Genomic DNA, 11,060 nt, shown 5'->3' with positions numbered 1-11,060 from the left:
AACTTTTTGAAGCTTTCCATTTTTTTTCTGATTTTCTAAATTTTTTTAGATTTTTGAAGTTTTTATTTGTATTTTATTTATTTTTGAAAAATAAAAATATATTTTTTAATTTCTTTAAAATTTTGAGGTTTTTATTAATTTGTTTGACTTTTTTTGTATTTTATGTATTTTAAAAATAAATATTTTTAAATTTTTGTGAACTTTATATATTTTTATGTTTTTATTTATTTTTTCTTTTTTTTCTGAATTTTTTTTAAATTTATTCAAAAGAAAGTACAAATAAGGTGATGCAGTGTGCTGAGAGTGGTTATGCCATTCTTTTTTTTAATGCCGTTAACTGTTAGGAAAATTTGATAACAGATTGAAAACTTTAAGCATCAAAGTGATAAAAAAAATTCTTTAAATATCAAAGTGATAATTAGGTACAACTTTAAGGGCAATTAGTACATTAACCCTTGTTTTAATATTTATGGATATTCAAATTCGCTACAAATTTATTAAATTATTTTTAAAAAAATCAATTAATAAAACAATATGTAATCGGATTTTAAGATCAAATTATCCTTTTTATTAAAATTAAGTTCAAATTATCTTTTTAAATATAGATTTGGATATAAATATAATGTAAATCAAAATTAACCTAAAAAGATTTAAATAATTGATATCTAACATGGATAATATATTTAAGGTTAAAATATGTCAGTAAGCTATATAAATAGTCATCCAATAATGTTCGTATTCTTGTTTTGGTCACTCATCTTTAAAGATTTTCAATATAGGTAATATTGTTAGGATTCATTCTTGTTTTAGTCAACTATCGTTAAATTGATAATGAAAATAATGATATGTTCTTTCTTTCTAACTGATATAATAACACATTTAATCCTCAATACTTACTTATTTTATTAATTTGATCTTAATTCTAAATAAATCAATAAATTTAATCTTTTGCATTTAAAAATTCTATCAAATTAATCTTTAAACTTCTTTAAAAAATGAAAAAAGAAAGAAGGAAGAATAAATTTACTTTTTTCAGGTTTTCAAAATTTAGAATTCAAAATTTAGGTTCAACTGTTAATAATGTAAATTATTTTGTTAATTTCAGATTCTTTACAACATCATTACTACTAAATGAGTTTTTTTTTAATTTCAAAATATCACATAAATAAACCTAACCCCCAAAAATAAGAGCATTAAAAATTGAACCTAAATTTTAAAATTAAAAAAAAATAAAGAAATTAAATTCCCCAAAATAAAATTACAATAACTAATTTTCAAAATTTTAAAGAGTAGAACATATTTTAACTTAAATTTAATATGGAATTTATAAAAATAAATGGAATGCTTATTAGAAAATGAGTATAATTAATAATTATATAAAAAAAATTGAATTTAAAAGTAGAAAAAAGGGTTTGTCTGATAGCGAGAATAAGAAAAGGTGAGAACATGGGATTGGGAGGTAGCTACTAAGCTACCTTCTTCACTCTACACCTCCCTTAAGTGTCCACTGCCCCACATCCGCTCCTTTCCCTTATTATTATTATTTTTTATAAATTTTTAAATTTAACACATTAAATATTTAATTAATGAAAAGTGCCAATTTTATTAAATTATCATTGTTTAAAATTTTTTTTTCTAATTAGTTCATTACTAATAGCAAAGGTTTTGCAAAATAATTATTATCTTTCAATATTTCTTTTTAATAATTTAATTATAGATTTTGATTATATTTTTTTTACACAATACTTAAAACTACTCATAATCCTTCCCTAACCCATAAATAAAAAGATAATATACTTCAATGCACTCAAATCCACATCTTCCAATCAAGTTAAGATTTCATACTTACTACAATTATAAATATGAAGTTATAAATTCTTTATTAAACGATGGAGATGGGGATCTATTGTATATATCTATACTATTATTTATTTAAGTCCGAGTTAGTTTTACAAGTCAAGATCATTCCATAATTAAAATAAGTTGAATTATTTTAGGGTACTTTAGTCTTTTTATTTTAACAAAAATTAATAAAAATATGCATACGGTGAGATTTGAACTCAAACCAATTGAATTAATAAAACTTTAAAGTTATCATTCAACCAAAACTTTGTTTTAATGTTTTTCATACATTTTTATTTTAATATGAACAATTTATTACATTTATTAGTTGCATATCTATACTATTTTATTAAGTATTTTATTGAGTTGATATTACTCTCAACTGGGTCACCAACTCAGTTAAGAAATTACGAAAATGCTCTTCCATAATTAAAATAAATTATACTATTTGAGGGTATTTTAGTCTTTTTATTTTAACAAAAAAAAAAGAATTAAAATATGCATATGATGAGATTTAAACCCACCCCAATTGAAGTAGTAAAACCTTACCAAAGCTTCATTTGATGTATTTTATACTCTCTTTTTTTAAATTTTAACATGCACAAGTTATTATCTCCATTAGTAATATATCTATATATTATTTGAGGGTATTTTAATCTTTTCATTTAATATATATTTTTTATTTTAATATCATACATATTTCATTATTTATTGTATTATTTTTAAGCATACATTCGTATTCTAAATCCGTAGTTTCCACGAGCATATATGTATGATAAGATTTTTAATATTAATAATATTGTTGATTGAATTGATGTTACAAATTAAGTCAACACCAAACTCAAAATTGATGACAATATCATGATAAACAATTGTACTCATTTAATATATTTATGCGTTTATTCATAATTTTGCACATATTTCATAATTATGAACCATCATAATTAGAATAATTCTTGCAAGTTACAATATAAAAATAAAACAGCAGGCGGGCTCTCTCTCTATATATGCCTATGCTTGTCTTAGTTTTGAGTCTCTTGTCTCTGACCTCATTTTTCTTCTTATTATTGGAAGCTTAATTTCTTCGTCAATGGCCGCAACTAGATTCCTCTCTCACATTACGATTTTTAATTCCACAAACTCCAACCTTTATTCCATCACCATCCTCGCCATTCTTTGCACCATTTTCTACCTCATTGGAATATGGCCACACTCTTTAGGCCCTATCCCCATCCCCAACTCCTCCTCATCCGTCTCCGGCTTCCTCTTCTCCGCCCCTTGCTATTCCCTCCACACCACCCAACTCGACTTCATGCCCCACCACCTCCCCCACGATCCAACTCCCGCCACCACGCGTGTACCTCACTTCCCTCCTTGTAACATCTCCTTCTCCGAGTACACCCCATGCGAGGACGCTCGGAGGTCACTGAAATTCGACAGGGACATGCTCATATACAGACAGCGCCACTGTCCCGAAAGGAACGAGTTGTTAAAGTGTCGGATACCAGCTCCGTACGGTTACAAGGTTCCTTTTAGGTGGCCTGAGAGTAGAGAGTTTGCATGGTTTGCTAACGTTCCGCATAAAGAGCTGACTGTCGAAAAAAAGGCTCAGAATTGGGTTAAGGTAGAAGGGGAGAAATTTATATTTCCCGGTGGCGGCACCATGTTCCCACGCGGAGCTGATGCTTATATTGACGATATCGATAAATTGATAAATCTCAAAGATGGTTCCATAAGAACAGCCATTGATACCGGCTGCGGGGTACGTTCTAACATTTTCACGTTTATATTTAATAAATTTTCATAAAATCAAACCTTGGGTTGCCCATTTTGACGTTGTTTGAGGAGATGAAAAAGTAGAGGGATTCATTGGCAAATTATTAATTTCATCGTTTCCTTTTGTTTTACTTCAAGTACATAGAAAATTAGAATTAATTGGTTTATCTTTATTTTCTTCCCCTTTTGATCCGTTCCTCATAGCATTTATTTCATAGGGTTGAATTAATCTGAGTCATTTTCAGCTACTATATTCATTTATTGAATAATATTCATGTTAGACTGTGATCACATCTATAGTGGATTTAAAATTAAAAAAAATTACTATAATTATGAAGATATCTTTGATCAGGATGATACTGCCAGGTAGGAATTGCAGAATTTTAGCACAAAAGAAGGATTTAGAGGACTATGGGTGTAATGGGAAATTAAAGATTGCCAGAAATGAGGAGAATATTGCATGCATGTTGTGTTTAAAACCAAAGTCAAACTTAGATGGTTATTTAGGCAACTTTTATAGTTGGAAAGAAGTCTTCATTTTCAAGTAAAGTGGTTCACCAACAACAAATAATTTGTTGGATCATGCACTACCATTTATCACTCTAAATTTGCTCCAACTTCTAACCCCACGGTGAAAGGTTTGGTTTGCCCTGAAATATATATAGATTCGAGTTCAGATTAGAATTGATAGGTCTATAATAAACAATTTTGCAACTCAACCATATCATTAACTTTAAACTTTGTTCTAAAGAATTAACAATTTAATTAACGGAACCAGGTAGCGAGTTGGGGGGCATACTTATTATCAAGGAACATTATAGCAATGTCATTTGCACCAAGAGACACCCATGAAGCTCAAGTGCAATTCGCTCTGGAACGTGGCGTCCCTGCCTTGATCGGAGTCCTTGCTTCCATTAGGCTTCCTTATCCTTCAAGAGCTTTCGACATGGCCCATTGCTCTCGTTGCCTCATCCCTTGGGACAACTATGGTAACCTTCCCCATTTGGTCCCTTCAACAACATTAATTACTGCTATGCTTATTGCTTCACTTTCCATTTACTCCATTCCTAACTGCTTTTTATTGTTTACTAACTTCGATTTTATGACAGATGGGATATATTTAATTGAAGTAGATAGGATCCTACGCCCTGGTGGGTATTGGATTCTATCAGGGCCACCAATCAACTGGGAAAATCATTGGAAAGGTTGGAATAGAACGGCTGATGATTTGAAAGCAGAACAGTCTCGAATCGAGACTCTGGCTAAATCCCTCTGCTGGAAAAAAATTGTACAAAAGGGTGATATTGCCATTTGGCAAAAACCCACCAATCATATCCATTGCAAAGCAACCAGGAAGGTTTTCAAGCAGCCAAGGTTTTGCCAAACTCAGAACCCTGACATGGCCTGGTGAGTATTTTTTTTTTGTCTCTTTTTAATTCAATTTTAGTCTTTTTAACAATCAGAGTCAGTGTCAATAAAAAGTGTCCAAAATTTGTTTAGTAAATACAAGGAGACTGACTGAGTGACTTGTGAATGGAGAAAAGGATTATTTTCAACATCCAGAAAGCAAATTCTTACTTCTTACTTACCACTTTGGCAGTTATACCAAAACCAATTGATTGGGAAAGGCATGTCCAAGTGCTATCATTTTGTCATTCTTAGTCTCAACACCTTTTTCATATTTAAAAACTGCTTTTACTTGGAATAAGAAAAAGAACTATTGATGTCGCGATTCCAACCAAATCTATTAAATGCCTAATGTTGAAACGGTTACATGCATGCATAAAACAACCGAGTTTATCTTTCTTTTTCACTCTCAACTAAAAAGTTATTCAATTTGTGGAGCAGGTACACAAAATTGGAGAAATGTTTAACCCCATTGCCTCAAGTATCCGAAATAAAGGAAATTGCAGGTGGGCAATTACCAAAATGGCCACAGAGGCTGAATGCAATCCCTCCAAGGATCAGAAGTGGAAGTTTAACAGGAGTTACAGGAAACAACTTTGTAGAGAACACAGAGCTATGGAAGGAGAGAGTAGCATATTATAAGAAAATAGACTATAAGCTAGCACAGACAGGGCGATACCGCAACTTGTTGGATATGAATGCATATTTGGGAGGCTTTGCAGCAGCTCTTGTCGATGACCCCGTCTGGGTCATGAACGCTGTACCCGTTGAGGCTGACCAGCTCAACACTCTTGGAGTTATCTATGAACGTGGATTAATTGGAACTTACCAAAATTGGTATTTTCCTTTTTTCTCTACCCTCAATCAAGGTTTTCAGAACCAATCGTACCATTCATTTGTCAGTCCAACTGATTCAATTAAATAAATATTTAAAAAAACATAAAAAAATGGTTGAACAAACTTTTTTGTTTGATTCAAGCGGTCCATATCAATTACCAAATTAACCAGTCTAATGACTCTCTTCAAATCAATTTCCAATCCAACTAGCCAGTCCGGTCAGTTCGATTATGTTTTTGGTGGTGGGTAATAGTTTAATGATTCATTGGTGTTTCTTGATAGGTGTGAGGCAATGTCTACTTATCCTAGAACCTACGATTTTATTCATGCAGACACCATTTTCAGTCTCTACAAAGACAGGTAACAAAGAAACAATTAAACAAACATTATTTATGTATTATCGATACGAGAACTAATAGTTGGACAATGCAGTTGTGACACGGAGGATATTCTTCTAGAAATGGATAGGGTTTTACGACCAGAAGGCGGTGTAATCATTAGAGACGATGTGGACGTGTTGTTGAAAATCAAGAAAATCATAGACGTTATGCAATGGGAGGGAAGAATTGCAGACCATGAAAAGGGACCCCATGAAAGAGAGAAGATTCTTTTTGCAGTTAAGCAATATTGGACTGCACCACCATTGGCACCCAAACATGACCAATAAGGAATTAATAAAGCTTCATAGCTGCCATAAAAAGTTTGTTCTGCTTTCTTGTTTCCTTCTTCTATTTTTTTTCTTAATTATTTAATTTTCATTTTTTTTATGCCTTAATTCTTTTCCCAGTAATGTGATGGTTGCATAGAAATGTATCATGGCTACCTAAATCATTTTCTTGATTTCTCTTCATTTTTATGATCTCAGCACATTCAAAGACTAAGGTCTAATATCATTTGTAAAAACTCAAACCTAAAAGGAAATAAAGTCAGCAGGGGTTATGGTACCTGGCCAAAAACTACAAAAGCTCATGAAAATAAGGCAAAACAGTCGATGCTATATGAATTCCAGAAACAATGCTTCCTGTTTGCCTGTCAGACCAAGTTGGTTGAAACTTAAAAGCAGTCAGCGGCATCAAAAGCACGGCGAGGATATGGCCTTACCTGTTAATTAATGGAAGCGAGTAACAAATGACAATATTTAATTAGTAGCTCATATTACATTGTTAATACCATTGAGAGAACAGGAAAAATAAATCTATGATACCAATTAGAGGAATTGAAAAACTGAAACCTCAATAACCACATAAAGAGATTAAACACAAAGACTACGTAGCACTCACCACTCTGTAAGTCTCTGGCTTCACCACTTCCCCAACATCTATGAAGTCAAAAAGAAGCTACAATGGGATGAAACAAAAATCAGAATAGGAAATAAACGAATCTATAGTCTTAAATTTCAGAAAAAATTTTACCTGGAGCTTGTCTGACTTGCGAAAGCGACGTCCATGGCGGGTGCCATCTGGCATCCTAACAAGTATAGTTATTGCATTGTCATCATCTATTGCTGGCTCTGGTGGGAGTGAAGTACTTTTTGCTGACATTACCTTGTTGACTTCCTGCCCTCAGCGAAATAAACTAGTGATTAGACTATGTAATTCACAATCCAAATTGGAATTGAACCTGTAACTAGGATGATCCTTTTAAATTCAGATAGAAAGCGGGTTATTCATGTTTAGAATGGCATTTCGTACTGTTTATTCAAACACAAGCCTATTAGATTTCTTAAAGATAGACATAGCAGTATTTCATAATGACGTTAGATTGCATAGTTGCAAAGTAACTCAGAAAAACTGATAAAATAAACGCAAAACTGCTCAATAACTTTTAAAACTTAAGTAGATCCAAAATCAATTTGGCTTCAGGGACAATCTCACTGATGGCAGATCAGCGGAAGAATTCGATATACCCATTTATTTTGTGGCAAAGAAATATTAATTTCAGTTTTAGCTTATGAATGGAAGAAACATATACATGATCTAAGATATTTAAATGAATTTTTGAATATAGTTTTTACAGTGACTGGAAAATACTTCTTACAGGCATCATCACAAGTTTCCTAATCATATAACAAATAGTACGTAAGAACAAATGGACAAATCAAGAATATTAAATGCATCTTTTATCCTACATAGGTAAAATATATATCACCTCTCCTTCATGTTTCCTTCTGAGAGATTCTTCTTTCAAACTATGACTTTCAGCTTTCTTAAGAGCATTCATCTCCTTTTCTTTGTCAGCTAATAGAGATATCAGATACTCCTCATCCTAACAAGTGAAATTTGTCCAATTCATCAGAGGTAAATATAATCAGTAGACGATATTACGTGTCATTCTAGGAGTCATCTAAACCTGCTGTTGCCGCAGTAAACATTGGTCCATTATAGAGGATGGTTGTGGACCAGATACAGCCTCTAGACCAGGATTAATGCTTCTACCCGGACCACCTTGCTCATGAGAAAGGATATACGAACTGCCTTCAGGAATCTGGCTAAAAAGTTGGGTCTCCAGCATAATTGCTTCATCAAGCTCTTTCTGTGAAATATCAACCCACTTTTCCCAGAAAAGAAGAAATCAGTATAATCAGTAAAACATTAACATGGTCCTTAGCTCGAGAAGCAGAAATTTTGTGATATTAGAAGGTTAATACCTCATTAGAATTCAAGGAATCTTTACTCAGAAGATGATTTTGAGTATCATGGACAGATTCATGAGTCACTGGTCGTTGTCTAAGTGAAGAGTTTCCTATCTTGGATTCAACACACTTCTTATTAACAAGGAAAAGGTGCTTCCATGAGAAACAAGAAGCATGTAACACTTTTAGCTAGACCATTTGAAACTTCCCTTATCTTACTGTTCCAGAGAGTTAGGATATTCACTTTAGAGTTTAGACCTAATCAGCTAAAAGAAAGATAAATTCTAATATATAGAGCTAAATAAACTAAAGTAAACAGAAGGTTAAGCTTTACATTTCTGGTGCTCTGAACACCTTTAACCGCCACAAAAGCAAACAAAACATTTGATCACAGTCACAGAATATGCAATGGATTTGTTTCTAAAGCACACAACAAAAATATAAGTCGAAAGATAAATTCCCAAAACAGATAAAGCTACTAAACTGAAGATCAAGCTTAACATTTCTAGTTCCCTGAACTCCTCGTACCAACACAAAAGCAAACAAAACATTTTATCAGTGTCACAGAATATGCAATGGATTTGTTCTAAGGCACACAACAAAATAATAACTCTAATGATTAACTGCCAAATTAGATAACATGAGACCTCATTGTTTCAGAAAAGCTACTATTATGTGTTGATATCAGTTTCAGTAAATGCATTCTACTGCATTCTCAATAACTGCAGGTCACTGCATTTATGAGAGAATGCACCTGTTCGCAGAAATTTTATCTGTAACAAACTAAAGCAGAGTAGAATACACACCTTCGAGCTGTTATTAGTCGTTTCCGTAGTTTTATCATTTGAATCATAAGTTCCCATTTGTTCGTAATGATCCTTCGGCATACGCATTGCTTTCTCTTCATTTGCTGTCTGAACTTACTTGATGTTAGAGAGAAGCCAGGACCAAAAGTGAAAAAGACACAAGGAAATTCAAATCATGAAACCAGGAAAAAGAAGTGAAAACCTTCAAAGACAATGAAATTGCACGAGCAAGCTCTTCATCTTCTTGCTGTTGTTGAAGCCCAACACTAGATGAACCCTGCATCATAAAAATAAGAATTAAGAATCTAAAAAAGCCTAGGAAGAACCACATTGTTCGACAGTATGAGTGTTTACATAGAAAGAACCACGTTGCTCATTCATATATGTCTGTTCAAAATCCCGCTTAGAAGCCTCAATTGCAGCTTGCATCATTTCAGATTCTATATCATTGGGATGTTGATGATCATCTCTTGAGAAATTGTTGTAAGTCCCCTCTCCATAGTATGATGGTGTTCCTGGTGAATCCGTGATGACAGGTCTGACTCCTGAATTCAGAGGATGCTCATTTCGACCATTAAACCCTACAGGGACCCCGGTCACCTCTCCCATATGAGGAGATGTTGTATAATGATTGAAATTAGGAGTGCCGATCTGGTTTAACAAATTTCTCCTGTAATTGGGGTCAAGCAATAATGAAGGCCTAAATCTTCTAACAGCAGAGATGAGTGGAACAATTCCACCTGTTCCAAGTCCACTTTGATTGTTCGTATCAACAAAATTATTCTGAGAAGAAGCAGAAGATACCGGGTTCGTGCTGAACATGAAAAGCAAGACCAAACACAAAAAAGAAAACGTAAATTAATTCATTTATAAATTAATTACAAATGAAAATATAATTAAGGGATAGAGCCAAACATGCTTCTTTCCAGTTCAAGAAAATGTGCGCTGACAGCCGCATTTAAGTTGCCACCATACTCCTATTTACCAATCAAAGCATTAAATGAGTATAATCTTTAGCATATGTACATTAACAACAAATCAATGTAGAACTATCAGTACGCAGAATCACAATAATTATGAATCTAAATCTATAACACTGAAACTACAAGACATGATCACTTTCAAATTAACCAGATATCCAAGAAAACAATTAAAAACATTGTATTCCACAATATGCATTATATTCCACAAAGAAACTGGTTGGCTATCAAGAAAGCTAAGTTTTAAGGTATAAAAACCCTAGAAAACAAATCTGTAAAATTAGGAAGTAAAAAGAAAAGGTGAAAAGAGGAAAACAAATGAATGTACCTGTAATTTCCGTAAAGCAACCGACTCCGATTCTCCAGTTATGCTCTTGAAACTCTCGATTGCATCTCGAGTTGGCGTCGTCATTGCTATCGATTTTCAGTTTCTTTTTCAAATAAAATCAGCAACAGCAACACAGAATAGAAAGAAACGAAAAAAGAAAACGAGAGAAAAAAGAGAGGGAAAAAAGGTAATAAATAATAATAAAAGAAAAGAAAAAAGAAAACATCAAATTGTGTTACTAGTCCCTTTACTATGAACAAGTTGTTTATTTAATCCTTATACTAATTTTGTTAATAAGCTTGCACTATGCATAAATTTTGTATTTAGTCCTCATTCTATAATTTGATGATTTTTAGAATTTATAATTTTTGAATTTTAAAATTTCAATCCCATGTAAAAAAAAATAACCCATTAAATACATTATGTGGAAATAGCTTAACTAATATGAACTT

General features: G+C 32.4%; 2 protein-coding genes across 5 annotated transcripts; one reads left to right on the top strand and one right to left on the bottom strand.

The window, feature by feature from the left end:
• The first annotated feature begins 2,877 nt into the window (after positions 1 to 2,877).
• LOC121232296 (probable methyltransferase PMT15) lies at positions 2,878 to 6,702 on the top strand. The gene is made up of 6 exons (XM_041118030.1): positions 2,878 to 3,604; positions 4,397 to 4,607; positions 4,728 to 5,025; positions 5,467 to 5,862; positions 6,145 to 6,222; positions 6,295 to 6,702. The coding sequence occupies exons 1-6, from the start codon at positions 2,933 to 2,935 to the stop codon at positions 6,527 to 6,529; spliced, it is 1,890 nt and encodes a 629-aa protein (XP_040973964.1). The 5' UTR covers positions 2,878 to 2,932; the 3' UTR covers positions 6,530 to 6,702.
• On the bottom strand, positions 6,683 to 10,771 carry LOC121232297 (plant UBX domain-containing protein 9). Of its 4 annotated transcripts, none has more exons than XM_041118031.1 (11): positions 10,609 to 10,771; positions 10,216 to 10,277; positions 9,655 to 10,114; positions 9,503 to 9,577; positions 9,301 to 9,408; positions 8,510 to 8,647; positions 8,212 to 8,412; positions 8,011 to 8,127; positions 7,275 to 7,418; positions 7,143 to 7,199; positions 6,683 to 6,963 (listed from the first exon to the last, which is right to left on the bottom strand). In XM_041118031.1, exons 1-11 carry the CDS (start codon positions 10,690 to 10,692, stop codon positions 6,916 to 6,918), a joined length of 1,494 nt encoding a protein of 497 aa, XP_040973965.1. In that variant the 5' UTR covers positions 10,693 to 10,771; the 3' UTR covers positions 6,683 to 6,915. The 4 variants fall into 4 exon arrangements, with proteins under 4 accessions (XP_040973965.1, XP_040973966.1, XP_040973967.1 ...); XM_041118032.1 differs by having other exon boundaries at positions 8,510 to 8,623; XM_041118033.1 differs by having other exon boundaries at positions 8,510 to 8,608.
• Between the last annotated feature and the right edge of the window lie 289 nt (positions 10,772 to 11,060).

Source organism: Gossypium hirsutum, chromosome A07, assembly GCF_007990345.1.
Source record: "Gossypium hirsutum isolate 1008001.06 chromosome A07, Gossypium_hirsutum_v2.1, whole genome shotgun sequence".
Classification (NCBI taxonomy): domain Eukaryota; kingdom Viridiplantae; phylum Streptophyta; class Magnoliopsida; order Malvales; family Malvaceae; genus Gossypium; species Gossypium hirsutum.
Note: the sequence above shows the minus strand (reverse complement) of the source record. Positions and strands in the feature narration are given on the sequence as shown.

Bases quoted from the DNA above. Each gene is read 5' to 3' on its own strand.
- LOC121232296 (XM_041118030.1), top strand. From the start codon at position 2,933: ATGGCCGCAACTAGATTCCTCTCTCACATTACGATTTTTAATTCCACA. The intron at 3,605-4,396 runs GTACGTTCTAAC...TAACGGAACCAG, and splicing joins CCATTGATACCGGCTGCGGG to GTAGCGAGTTGGGGGGCATA. The intron at 5,863-6,144 runs GTATTTTCCTTT...GTTTCTTGATAG, and splicing joins ATTGGAACTTACCAAAATTG to GTGTGAGGCAATGTCTACTT.
- LOC121232297 (XM_041118031.1), bottom strand. From the start codon at position 10,692: ATGACGACGCCAACTCGAGATGCAATCGAGAGTTTCAAGAGCATAACT. The intron at 8,648-9,300 runs GTGTGTATTCTA...TTCTCATGGAAG, and splicing joins CGACTAATAACAGCTCGAAG to CACCTTTTCCTTGTTAATAA. The intron at 8,413-8,509 runs GTATTAACCTTC...TTCTGGGAAAAG, and splicing joins ATTCCTTGAATTCTAATGAG to TGGGTTGATATTTCACAGAA.